Source organism: Lactuca virosa, chromosome 6 (assembly GCF_052849685.1).
Source record: "Lactuca virosa cultivar CGN04683 chromosome 6, Lactuca_virosa_CGN04683_v6, whole genome shotgun sequence".
Classification (NCBI taxonomy): Eukaryota; Viridiplantae; Streptophyta; class Magnoliopsida; order Asterales; family Asteraceae; genus Lactuca; species Lactuca virosa.
The window spans coordinates 102,631,382-102,646,341 of NC_136431.1; the positions used below are offsets into that span (position 1 = coordinate 102,631,382).

Consider the following 14,960-nt stretch of genomic DNA (forward strand, 5'->3'; position numbering starts at 1 on the left):
AAAATTGTTGAAAATTTAAGTCGTTACAAGTCGAATAAAAAGTGTCAAAGTCATTAGGTTTTAAGCTCCTCATATAAGGGATGCCTTGGTAGAGTTATGTTTATCATGTGATGATGCAAAGTCTAAAAGTAAAGCTGAAAGTTTAGTTAATGCTATTGAAAGTTATGAATTTTTACTTGGTATGGTAATTTGGTATGATATTTTATTTGCTATAAATAAAGTCATTAAAAAAATACAAACCAAAACTATGTGTATTGATGCCACAATTGATCTATAAAAAAATATGATGACATTTTTTAAAAATTATAGAAATAAAGGTTATACCCTTAGCATAGATAATGTTAAGGCCATCGCATCGGATATGGATGTTGAACCTATATTTCAAAAAAAAATGCCAAATTATTTGAACAAAACAAATTGATGAAACTAATTGTGAAATTAAATTACTATCACCCGAAGAATCATTTGGAACCGAGTATCTTATATATATTGTTGATGTGACAATTGTGTCATTAGAGAGTAGATTTGAGCAATTAACAAACTTTGAAAATATTTTTTGGATTTTTATATGATTCAAAAAGGTTAAAGTCATTGGATGACATTGAACTTAAAAAAAGTTGTATTATTTTTGTAAATAAGTTTACTCATAATGACTTATGTGATGTGGATTTAAATGATTTTTTACGGAACTTAAAGTATTAAAAAAGACTTTGCCAAATGTTGTTATGTCATCGATTGAAATTTTAGAGTTTGCCAAAGGTAAAGATTGTTATCCAAATGTTTGTATTGCATACAAAATCCTATTAACCATACATGTTACTGTAGCATAAGTAGAAATAAATTTTTTAAAACTAAAATTATTACCAAATTATTTGAGATCATCAATGTCAGAAGAAAGATTAAATTGTTTGGCTATGTTATGCATTGAAAAAGATTTGTTGGATCATATTGAACTTGATTCTATAATTTATGACTTCGCATCTAAAAAAGCTCGTAAATGTAAATTTCTTTAGTTTTTTCTTTGGTATGTTTATGTATTAGGGTTCAGACTTCAGAGCATGTTCTGGCCTTTTAATTTTGTTTTTTTTTGTATTAATAGTTGCTAGGTTGTTTGGCTTCTCGGGCCTGTCCGGAAACCCTTTTTTTCATAGGTGGGGGAGTCCCCAGCCTTCAATTGTATTATTTCTTTGATTAAATTAAACGAATGGTCCCTATGGTTTAGGGTAATTTGCATGTTTGATCCCTAACTTATTTTTTTAACTCGAAAGGTCCCTACTGTTTGTTTTTGTTACACGTTTGGTCTCTGTCTTACCCAAAAAGACTATTTTGCCTTTGATTTTTTAATTTATTTAAATAAACACACCCCAACCTCACCTTCTCACCTTACCTTACCTACCTTACCATTTTTTCCTGTTTAAATAATAGTATTTTAGGTAAGACAATGACCAAACGTATAACAAAAACAAACAGTAGGGACCAAACACGTAACAAAAACAAATAATAGGGACCTTCCGAGTTAAAAAAATAAGTTAGGGACCAAGCGCGCAAATTATCCCAGACCATAGGGACCATTCGTGTAATTTAATCTATTTCTTTTTAATTAATAAAAATTTCTGAAGGTGCCGCCCTCCTTTACAAAAAAAAATTATAAAAGCTCCAAATTTTTTTTTTGCCCCGGGCCCCAAATTGTCTAGGACCGTCCCTAGAGGTTTCTATTATGAATGTTGATCTATGGATATGAGCACAAGAGACTATTTGATTATGTTTACTTATTATGGGCATAAATAACATGGAAAATTGAGTTGTTATAACCCTGATCTTTTAAATTTCTGTCAACCTTAGCACCATGTGGATATGGTATGATATATGTGTTTTAGTTTATTCTATTCAAGATTTAATGTTGAATTTATAAAATTAAAGGTAGCGGATTATTTCATTCATGGTGGGAGTATAATTTGAATTACAATGAATCTGACATATTCTACTAGAGATTCTTCCTTTTGAGTCCTTTTTACAAATTAGTCAAACCTTTGAAAATAAGAAATTAAAAAAAAAATGGATTTAACACTGATGGGTCATGGGTGTGTGGATTTTGTGTTGGGTAGTGAAGAAAGCAAAAAGGGTAGTGTTCTAAAATGGATAAAGGCTCCCTCCCCTCATTTAACCCTTAATTCAGACGTGTTGTATGTATTATATTAAGATGTAAAAAAGGAAACCAACACTTGATCTTCTTACCAACATATATATGTGCGCTTACTATAAACATATATACAACATGTGTATTCAGTGAAGACTAAGGCTGTGGGGAGTGGGTGCGGTTCCAAACCGCGGTTTTGCCACCTGGACCACGAACACCACCCCCTGGGTGCGGTTTCCTACGGTTTCGGCCGCAGTGTAGCCTTTTCTAGCCGTGCAATGTGATTGGTTGATGGGATAGGACCGTTGAACGGTCAAAATTTCGAACATTTAATATTTTTTTTCTTTCATTTTTCCTTTCTTTCCTATAAATTATACTACATACACTTCATTATTTTTCAAACAAAAAACACCCTTCTCTCTCAAATTTAATAAAAAAATTCACCCTTCTCTCTCAAAATGTCATCTTCTTCATCTTCTGAAGAATTTCAAGTTATTTTTGATGCCGCTGTTGCGTGTGCTCAAATGGCGAAACAAACATATGATGCTTTATGCAATAACACAACTGAAAGTTCTCAACAGAGAACACGAAGATATATTTGCAGAAATCGTGAAGAAACCAACCAACATTTAGTACAAGACTACTTTCAAGAGAATGTCACTTATCAATGGTACTATTTTCGTAGGCTCTTCAAAATGTTCAAACGTTTATACGAACGTATAGTTGAAGATGTAACGAGGGAGTGCAATTTTTTCCAACAACGTTACGATGCTAGAGGTACACCCGGTTTCACTTCCTTACAAAAATGCACGACCGCACTTCGTCAGTTAGCATATGGCGTTACGCCTGATGCGTTGGACGAGAGTTTTAGGATGTCTGCTAGGACCGCACGAGACAGTCTCCACTATTTCTGCAAAACTGTGATTTAGTTTTATGGTCCAAAATATTTACGTAAGTCTACACGTAATGACATCTTACAATTGCAAGCTTATCATGCTAGTGTGCATGGGTTTCCTGGAATGCTAGGAAGTTTAGATTGTCTCCATTGGCCATGAGAAAATTGCCCTACCTCACACCATGGACAATTTACCCGAGGTGATCATGGTCACCCAACGGTCATACTTGAAGCAGTTGCATCATAGGATCTGTGGATTTGGCATGTTTTTTTTGGTTCTCCTGGTTCGATTAATGACATCAATGTTCTTAGTCGTTCACCTATATTTAACAACATATATGATGGATCTGCACCAAATTCTTCTTTTGAAGTGCGTGGAACGTCATATAAGTATGGCTATTATCTGGTCGATGGAATCGATCCGGAGTATGCTGTGTTTGTTAAATCGTTTACGTGTCCATATGGTTCTAGATGAAAAAAATTCAAGAGAGCTCAAGAAAGAGCTAGGAAGGATGTCGAGCGTGCTTTTTGAGCTCTTAAGAAATGTTGGTTCATATTGAAAAAACCAGCAATTTATTTTGGCGAGGAAAAACTTCAAAAAATCATGTATACATGTCTCATATTACATAACATGAGAAAGAGCAATATGTGCGTTTGACGAGGAAGAAACGATACCCGAGACACAACCAATAGAAATTGGTGGCGAAGAGTATATGAACAGGAGAGCAGAGATACGTTGTACAAAAACATTTTACAATCTTCACACGGACTTGGTGGAACACATTTACGGGATTCAACACATTAACCTTAATTTGGATCCACCGGATGACTCAGAAGACGAGTTCTCGGAGAACGACTTTATGTAGTATGGTTTAGTTATTTTATTTGTGTTGTTTTAAGTTTATAGGATTTTTTTAATGTCATGTGTGGTTTTTTTTTTTTGTTTTTTTTTTAGTAGTGCAATGTAATGTTTTTTTTAATTTTCAAGTAATGAAAAATTAGGGTTTTTTTTATTAAAAAAGAAGTTTTATTAAATTAAATTATTTAAAAAAAACAAAAAAAGAAAAGAAAAGAAAAGTGTGGCACCACTCCCTGGGTGTGGCAAGAAACCACACTGGTGTGGTAAAAAGTGACGTGCCGCATATGTAGCAGTGAATGGAGTGCGGTTTCGGTGGCACCACTCTCTCCAACCTAAAGACCAACACATTGATAAAGCGAAGAAAATATTATTTATTATTTTATTTTTTTGTCAACAGTGTTTAATCAGAAAACGTTGTATGTTGCATGCTAGAGACCGACTAAAAAGATGGTTGTTTACCTTGAAGAATACAATAAAAGGAAGGAAGCAGATCTAGAATTCCATCGTGGAGCTTCAAATCTACAATACGGAAAGGTAATATTTATTTCTTATTTAAGCACTGTACTTTGAAAAATGGTATACAATGGTGTAATAATAAGTGTTTTCTGGATTTTAAGAAAATAAATAGTTATTGATCCGTGTATTAGTGGTGGTGCTTTTCATTAATGAGTGTTGATTAGTGCATTTTGTTCTCGAACAATTCACATGTCTAAGATGTATTATTCAAGTGTTTTAACCAACAGAAAAAAAAAGTGACAGTGGTCGATGCATATAGTTTGTGAAACATACATTTGGCTATAATGTTAAGAGTTAACCCAATGGTTGTCATTGTGGTTTCATTTGGGTTGTTTACATTATTTGGAGGAGATTTTTTGTATTTTTAGTTTATTTTCTTATTAAGGCATTCTACTTTTAGTTTATTTTCTTAGGACGCTATACTCTATTTAATCTATCCAACTATAGCGGCATCCAATTGCTTTGTATTTGGATGATATTATAGCGTCCTACTTTCGTGACCCACGAAACATCAACAAAAAGAATCTGACAGGTGCAACGCATGGGCTCATCACTAATTACTAATATTAATAAAAGCAAAAAAGAGATAGAGGAATATGTAATTAATTATCTTTGTATTAAGATTAACTATTTTTTGTAAGTAAATTTGAATATGGCTTTATACATATTAATTACTTAATTTTGTTAATTTGTAATTGATATTGTGATCCAAATTAAACCATATACTAAATCACACATGGAGTAAAATAAAGGAAAAAATCACGTAAAAAAAACTATAATTTGGCCAAAATCCGATATAAACATTATAGTTTGTTATGGAAAAATCACATGTTTGCAAAAAAATAAATAATAATAAAATTTAAAATTTTTAAAAAAATTAATAATTAAAAAATAAATAAATAAATAAAGTCAAATTTGACCGCCATACTTCTCATTGCCTTTTCAACAAGTTATCATATGATAATATAACCTTTTTTACTAAAACCACCAAATTTTAACATTTTTTTGTATTTGACTATAACAACCTTTTTAAATACCCTTTTTTCGTAAATGGTGGTAGCTTTTTGTTACAAAAATTATTAAATGTGGTATTTTGTTTCATTTTTTGTAATTTTTTTCATTTAAAAAAAAAAGAAAAAAAAGAGCACCACAATGTGAAGATTTTTCTTCCAGGGATTAAAACTGTTAGTTGTGGTAAAAATATCCCAACACAAAAATCTTCATTATTTGACTACTTTTTAGTAGCTTTTGGTTGTTGACACAAAAAAACAAATGTCACATACCATTCACAGTATCGCTCTATGAATTCTTTCGATGGTGTTTACACTAAGAACTCATATTTAAATATCCAGCAGTAAGACCAGGAAAAAGTATAGATATGTTGACGTGATTAAAATAGCTTTAAACATACTTGTTTATGAGGCTACAGAATTGTGGAATTTTTAACTTGCACTTCATCTTCAATAAGGATGAAAATGAGAAAGAGCTAAATGAAGGATGTGTTGGGTATTTGTTTTACGTTGGGTCCACATTAAAAAATTTTTAAAAAATGTCAATATCAAATAATCTAAAAATAATATATCTTAGATTAATATCAAGAATAATATCACATAATAAATTAAAATACTAAAAATTGTTATTACGAGAACAAATGTCCTATTTGTAAAAAAATACAAAATATACAACAAAATACCGTCATTAATAATTTTTTTAATTTCAATAATTTCTTTTTTTTGACAAAAAAATAATATCACCTATAAAAAATATATATACGAAACTTACAAAAACTAGGTATTGATGGTTAAATCAGAAACATATGTTAAAATTAGGTGACTATAATAGAAAAAAAAGACCATCATAATTATGGTAATTTGCTGAACCATCAACAGTGTCACAGAGGTCACGTACTCACGTTAGTTTTTTTCTATTTATTTTATTTTATTATTATTATTTTTTTGCAACATTGAATTTTTTTTCTTAGAGCAAAACATAGTTTGTTTATAACAAAATGACAAAGAGACATTATTTCCAGTTTTAGAGGGTTTCAATGGGCATATGCTACACTATGGGCCTCCATTCCGTATAAGACTAGGAATTCCAGGTGCGTGTCACTGTCACGTGTCCTACGAGTAAGGAGGCCATGCTATTTCTCCTACAGCAGCTTCTCCAGACCCCCAGCTGTACAAACAGTCTCACAGCCGTCCATCAAACACAACAAAGAACAAACTCACTGTGGCAAGTAAAGGGTAACGGGGTGACGTGTGAGATCTGAGATTCGAACACAAACTGACACATGGCTGGCGTATCTAGCTCATTAGTTAATAGTTATGGTGACGATCCAAACCGTGCATAAACTTAACTGTTTTGTATAACAAATAAACGCCTTTTTTTATTAAAAAGGCAAATCTTTATCAATGGTTTTTGTGGTTTCTTAAAATATTGAATTTAGTTTTTAAATTTTTTGTCTTCAAAGATGGTATTCATGGTTTAAAAACTTTTCATAGATCGTGTTTATGACTAATACGGTCTCTCTTGGACAGATTTGTCCTATACAAACCATGGAACCATTTATGAAGTTTTAAATAAATAAAAAACAAATATTCTTAAATGGTCTATCACAACAAGAAAGCAGAGTATTAGGGACGCCGCTTTTAGCGACGACACCAGACAAGCCACGCTTGTGTCGCCGCTGAAAGACAATGTTGTTGCTAAAAGAGTCGTCGCTAAAGGCATGGATCGGAGATCCGTCGGAGACACGCCACTTTCAATCTTGGCCCTTGGTTTGGAACATGATCCAACGCATAGGGTCCGTTCCTACGGAAGGAAATAGCGGCGACACCTTTAGCGGCGACCTGTCGTTGCTATTGGTGTCGATCCGTTGACCCAAATTGAACGAAATCTTGGCCTTACGATTCTTACACGATCCAGCGGTCAATAATCTCCAGAAAAGGCGCGTTCAGTTCCCTCCGGCTTGTCGCCGCTAATACCCTCTAGGTCGCCGTTATTAGCGTCATCGCTAAAGGGTTACCCCTTTTGTTCAGCTTCCTCGCACCAGATGACATCTAATCTGCCAAAACACTCCCATGGTTCTTTCTGGCGATGATTTGCGACATCACCGCAGCTTCCACTGACGCCACTGCTCTCCACCCTACTCCGATCGCCGACTGCCACCGCCGATTAACCTCCTTCACCGACTACCACCTCCTGCCGACTACCACCTCCTGCCGACTACCACCTCCGCTTGCTGACTGTCACCTCCGGTTACGACCTGCTACCATCGGCCACGTTCGTTTTCTCTACCCATTTCTCTTTCTCTTCTTTTCTGACCACCGGTTACGACTGGGACATACATAATTGTCGATTTTTTTTTTCTGTTTTAAAGGTTCCGATAAGGACACTTCACCACCGATTGCAGCTACATTTTCCGACGAGCACAAGTTAGTTTTTCTTTTTCACTTCTGAATGTGTATTGTATGTGTGTGGATATGTTAATCATTGTATGAATTTATGAATGTATATGTAAAATTGATGTATATATTTGAAACTATTGAATGTAGATGAGAATATAAACTGTAATTGATGTATATATGTGAAACTATTGAATGTAGACAAAAGTTGATGTATATTGATGTATATATGTGAAACTATTGAATGTAGACAAAAATTGATGTATATAAACTGTAATTTCCTAGTGGGAAATCAAAATCAATATCTCCTTCAACTTCTGGCCACCATATTTGTTTAAGGTATGTAATTGTATGAAACTTTCAAAAAAACAATAATAGCGAATAAATTAAAAACCTTAACAACGATGTGCCTTATGTGAAACTGTTGAATGTGTATGTAAAAATGTATGCATTGTTGAATGTATATGTAAAATTTATCCAAAACAACCCATTTTTTATCCCAAAAATGTTCACTATGATGTGCCTTATGTTGGTTAAACAATTTTGATATGTTTACCAGCTTTGGCATGTAAATAATGACTTCAACAAATAAAAGAAAACCAATAATTAATGGTAAAGTTGTATTTAAAAGAAAACAAAATTTGTAATGTTTTATTTGTTTTTATTTGTTTTTCTAAAAATGGCATAATAAAATGAATATTGTCAAATATTTCTAAGAATATGATATTTATTATTCAATAATACAACCATAATAAACTAATTATATTATTTATAAATTAGTTATTGAAATATTAATTTAAAATCATATTAGTTACCCAAATACATTAAGCGTATGTATTTACATATAGTTTCATGAACCACCTTATATAAAATCACTAATCTAACCTTATATAAAATCACTAATCTACCGATTATATATGAAAATTTTAACTCAAAAAAGTAAAAACAAATAAACAATGATTATATATGAAAATTTTAACTCAAAAAAGTAAAAACAAATAAACAATCTTAATATGAAAAAAAAAACTTAAATAAAAAATTAGATTAAATGAATTTAACGCATCGAAAATCACTTTAAGTGTATTGACATTCAGAGTTTAAGACGTTGCAATCTAATCAAATATATTATTATTTTACCATTATAATTTTTTTTGATTATTATAATCTAACAATTAGTTAACTAAAAAAAGTAGTCAACGTTAAAACATATCACAATCCAAGCCGTTACTTAATCCATCATATTCATTAACTTTATCTCTTCAATATCAATACTTACAAAAAAAAAAAAAACAAAAAAAACAAATACAATATCCAGTTTATAATTAAACAAAAAAACACATCAAACAACTTCTTCTTTATATGTTAAAATATCAATGATGTCAAATGAAATACGTAAACCATTGTTTGAGGTTCAACGACAATACTTACATATTTTATAGCAATAATTCGTAACTAATCCATTTGCTGTCACTTTTTTGCTGTTTTGAATGTTGATTTGGAACAGAACGAAAAGATGATATAAAAAATATATATATACTACAACTGTTTAAAGTAAAATGTTATGATACAAAACAAAAACGTAAAACATAAGACGGTAAATCTACTAAGTTGTAATCTAATAACTTAATTATTTAAAGTACATAAGTGTTAGAATCACATGTGATTGAAAATGGGAGTTTACGACCGTAAACTCGTGTAGACCGTAAACCCGTTTACGGTCAGGTGGACCCCCCCCTTTTGACCGAGAACTCTACCCTATATATAGAGTATTTGGCCTTCCTTTCACACTTTAAACACTTCAAAGGCTTTCTCTCTCTACCTTCATTGAGTTTCCTCCAAGATCTTCAAGTTGTAAGTGTTTTTCACCTTTATTTGTTGCTTCATTCCTCTATCTAGTGGTAAATCCATGTTCCTATCTCATTAATCTCATCATTTATCTAGATCTTCAAGAATCCTCAAGAACACCTTAGTGTTTTGGACCGAAAACACCTTTCTTTTCCTTCAAATCGTAAGTATCATCCTCTTATACTTATATCTAGTTAGGATTCTTGAGTTTTGCCTTGAAATCATCACTTTTCCATGAACAAAAGGTGTTTACGGTCTAGTGTATCTCCTTAGACCGTACACCCTTCAATGACCGTATATTCATGGGCCGTAAACCCATGAACCGTAAACCCATAAACCGTAAACCAATGAACCGTAAACCCATGAACCGTAACCCAATGAACCGTAAACCCATGGACCGTAAACCTTATGACCGTAAGGTCATTAGACCGTAAACCTTATGACCGTAAGGTCATTAGACCGTGAACCCATGGAACCGTAAACCCATGACCGTACACTCCTGATTACGGCCGCAAACTCCCCTTTTCAATCACATGTGATTCTAACACTTAGTTTTAAGTGTTTCCTAGTCCCTAAGGTGGTTCTTTCCATAACAAATAGTGTTATGCCCGCACCTAATACATGTATGTACTTCTACATGCTAAATAGGATCCGTTTGTGCCCGAGGCTTTATTTGACACTCAGTAATTCCTAGCAACTTACACTCGAATCCCACGTCAAACTGTGAGTTCATACCCCTACGCTTTTTCCGAGTTTTTCACGTTTTCAGGGGGGGGGGGAATACAAGCAAAAGTACAAGGAAACTTGTGCTCAAAGTATATTATTTTGTATAAGATAATTATATTTTCAGCATGCTTTTAAACACAGAAAACAGTTTTACCAAACGATTAAGAAATCAACTCGTAGAAACAGTTTTCAAACTAAAGTAATGAACTCGTGAAACATTTCGTAAAATGTATATCATACAGATTATAAACAGGATTTTTAGTATTATTACTTGTAAATTGTTAGTCTAAAATTGGGGACACGTCCTTGGTAACACTCCCACCGAATTCGAGAGTGTAGGACTAGCACTTATAACCAGAATCTCTTGTAGGGAGAGCGAGACTGTTGTGTATAGATCTATACGGGACTGACTATCCCGCACCTAAACTGCTAGCTACAGTTAGGCATACATGCCTGTGGTGACAAAGTCATAAAATGATATTGGCCCCGTTACGTGCCATATCAAGTTTAAGTACGGTTATGACACCCACAACCCAAATAACATGAATTTACTTTTGTAATAATGAATCAAGTGAACTGACCTCAAATTAATAACCGATTCGATTACTTGAGGGTATTAATAACACCCTTAGGATTTAGTTCACCACTTATTTATTAGTTTTATTTATGTAATAAGGCTAATACACCTCACAGGGAGCTAACAAGGGTTTTCAAGAAAACTACGCCTAACGATATAAGTATGGTAGATACTTGTACACCTCAGACTAGAAACAGATAACCAACCATCAACTTTTATGGAAAATTTAGGATTTTCCTGGGATAACTCAACCTTTCATAAACGGACTGTTAACAAATAACTAATGGATAATCGAACATCTTTCATAAGAAAATATAGGATTTTCTTGGGAAACATTTTTCAAAGGATCAAAGAAACATTTCTCACCAGAACTAAATACTTATGAACTCACCAGCTTTATGTTGATACTCTTTCAAACTGCTTGTATTCTCATGGCAGCAATAGATAGGTACTTTTATCAACTTTTGGAGAAGACGGAGCATTTGGAGTCACGTCTTTTACTTTTGTTATATACTCTTATGTACAAACTATGTTTTCAAGCAGATGTAAATAATCATATTGTAATGTAATGGTTGTGTTTACTTTGCTTACTATGAGACAACTGTTGTGATACTACGCATGACGTCACCCGCCTCCGAGCGTTTCCGCCGTTATTTCTGACGGTTCGGGGGTGTGACAGATAAAAAGTAGGTTTTTTAGTTTAAGTATCTTCCTTTATTTTCCTTTTAAATTATCAAGAGTCTAGACATACCCGCCTGAAATTGATTTTGAAATTAATTTTGGGTTGTCCCCGATTTGGGACTGTTTTTTGAATATTTTATATCATTTAGGATGTTAATATATATTACATGATTGATTGTTTAAGAAAGATTCAGTTGTTATTTTCTCTTTGCTCCTCGAGTATATATTTCTATATATACTTAGGAGCTTAGGGAAAATGCTGCCGGATTTTTCTTAAACGGTCAATCAGGTAATACACATTCACATATAAGGTAATGTATTCAAAACGTGGGTTTAGAATCCTAACCTTGTGAATACTCTATCCGATTGAGCGGTTACTCTATCCTTATAAATATTCAATCCTAATTTTAGTTCTTGTAGAGTAAACACTAAAACCTAACTTATGTTTCAGTTGCAACATGTCTATTGATAAAACCTGGTCTACTATTAAAAACTGTAACTCTACCTTGTTCCAACAAGGACTCGAATCTTTTCTCGAGAGGTCCAAACCACACGTCGATAACAAAGGTCAAATCAGATGCCCATGTAACAAATGTAATTTCAATAAATTTATACTACTAGCCATAATGAAATTCCATTTACTTCAACATGGTTTTAATCCACATTATATTATATGGAAGTATCGCGGCGAAAATATAGTTCATCCGGTTGTCGAAGACATACCGCGTAGTAACGAGATGGCCGATGTTATTGCTGATATTATGGGGGTGTGATTGAAAATGATACCAACCGCGATAGTTGTGACGAAGTCAGAAAGTATATTGCGTAAGTGTTCTTATCTTTTAATTCATTGTCTGTTTTTAATTTCTCCTTTTTACTATATATATATATATATATATATATATATATATATATTTCATCAATGTAGTGAATTCAAATCATTACATCCTGAAAGTGATGAAAAAACCAAATTCTCTAAATGGTTCCTTCATAAGGTCTATGATATGCAAAAACAAAAATCTCCAGAGTTTAACAAGGAGTTATCGGCTCTTTCAATTGGTGCGCATGAGAATGCCTTTACTTATACTGCTTGCATAGTGAATGGTGTTAGGTTTATAGTGATGGGTTTGAGCCATAAGAGCTTTCCTATGTGCAAATGCAAACCCTAATGCTTGGATCTAGGTTTCTCTATTGGACATGCAGTTTATCCAAGTCTTGCAAACCCTAGATCTAGTGTATACAATTCGAATTTGATATAAGAAACTCAGATCTATATGATTACCTCTTGTAGCTTGCTTGAATCATCTTGTCTTGGAGCTTAGAGTCATAATTGTCACTCCTCTAATGGCTTACAAACACCAACTAGCAAGAGGATGATTTGGAGAGAGGAGAGAGGTATAAAATCCGCTCTTAGGGTTCCAAGGAAGCAAGTGTAGCCGATTTACACAACCCAAGGGGTCTATTTATACTGTGAGCTTCTAGGGTTTCGGCCAAAACCCTAATGGACAACTTAATCACCAAGCAGCCCATGAAACCTTCTGGATTAAGGCCATGGACAAAAATATGATGGACTCCCATCATAATTTCGTTCACCCCTTGCTCCATTGGGTTCCCCAGTCTAATAACTCAATTATCCAATAATTGCAGTTCAGTCTCCTATATTTAGTTAATCTCTTTAGTCACCAAATTAATTCTTAATTAATTTATGACTAATATTAATTAAATAATATGATTATTCCTTTAATATATTATTCTCATAATATATTAATAAATCATAATATCTTCTCTCTCTTCACAAATCACCCTGTCAAGTTGCTATGGTGAAGGCAACCCAAAAGGACCATGCACAACCGAGTCAAGTACTTACCAAATATAGTTACGAGCTTAGACACTAATCCAACATATAGTACTTATGCGTGACGCCCAACGATAAAAGCAAAACTTGGGGGTTGTAACTGAGGGAGAGAATAAGCAGAAATATTATGGTCAGCTAGAAGAGATTGTCGAGTTGCATTATCCTCATAAATATTCCACTGTAATTTTTCGTTGCAAGTGGTTCGATATTGCAGGAGTTAAATCTGATAATAATTTCACCAGTATCGACCAACAACGCGAATTGAGTAGCGAAGATCAACTCATATTTGCTACGCAAGCCAAGCAAGTATTTTACATCCAAGAACCTTCTCGAAGTGATGAAAATGAGAAAACAACGGTGGGTTGTTGAAAATGTTAATCATAGAAGAATTTGGGATCTACCGATGAACGATGTCGACCATGATCCCATTGAAAATGTCGACAATGATTCAACCGATGTCGTTCTTAGTAATGCTTCTTCTAATTTCACTCTTTCAATCGACTTTATCCAGTACCTTCAAAATTCTCAATCGGTTGAAGATGATATTGAAGTTGGTCCACCAACGGGTATCATCAATAATGTGTCTGACTGTGAGACTGATTATGATGAGGAGGATTCCGATTATGATAGTGATGTGTCAGAAGACACTGAAGTGTCTGAGGACGAGAATGATTAAAAAATCTTTACATTTTACTTGTAAAATAAGGTTTGTATTTGTTGTAATCATATCATATTATGTATATATATATATATATATATATATATATATATATATATATATATATATTCATATTGTGTTATAATTTTTTCAGGATGTCATTTTTTTGGATTGCATTGCTCCATCTCATGGCTGTTTCTCATGGGTCATGGAGGTGACGAGCCACCACATCCGTTCCGTGGAGGTTTTGGTGATCACTAGATCGATGGTAATTAAGATTTATTCTAATTCATTGTATTTCATATTGTATGTATATAAAAAATTATTTTGAATAATATTTTTTTATGTAACGGTGCCTCCAAAAGAAAAAGGCATGGCAGTAAACAAAAAATGTAGAAGTTATTTGCAGCTAAGGGCAACCAGCCTATGAAGATAATATTTGACATAAATACTCACATGCCGATTGGGGAAGTATACGAATGTTTCATTCGGTAGGTTGGGAGCTATATGTGGTGCGACATCAGTTTCGATAAGGACACATGGAATGACGTTTCTGATGCCGAAAGGGTTGGCATGTTCCAGTATCTTTCGGTAAATTATTTATAAAGTTATAATTTAATATGTTTAATTTTGATTTATTTTTAATTTCTCTATTTTTTTGTAGCCATGCTTTGATTTTGGACCGATTACAAATGATCCCATGGCTCCAGTTTATTGGGCGTCACTGAACAACCGGATATGTGCGTGGTATAGAGGCCGCAAAATTGTTTTAAAAACTCGTTTTACTGGTTTTGAAGGGGACGT

General features: G+C 33.3%; 1 protein-coding gene across 1 annotated transcript; it reads left to right on the top strand.

The window, feature by feature from the left end:
- The first annotated feature begins 2,595 nt into the window (after positions 1–2,595).
- On the top strand, positions 2,596–3,066 carry LOC145121793 (uncharacterized). Its single transcript, XM_079057495.1, has one exon. The coding sequence runs from the start codon at positions 2,596–2,598 to the stop codon at positions 3,064–3,066; it is 471 nt and encodes a 156-aa protein (XP_078913621.1).
- Positions 3,067–14,960: the final 11,894 nt, after the last annotated feature.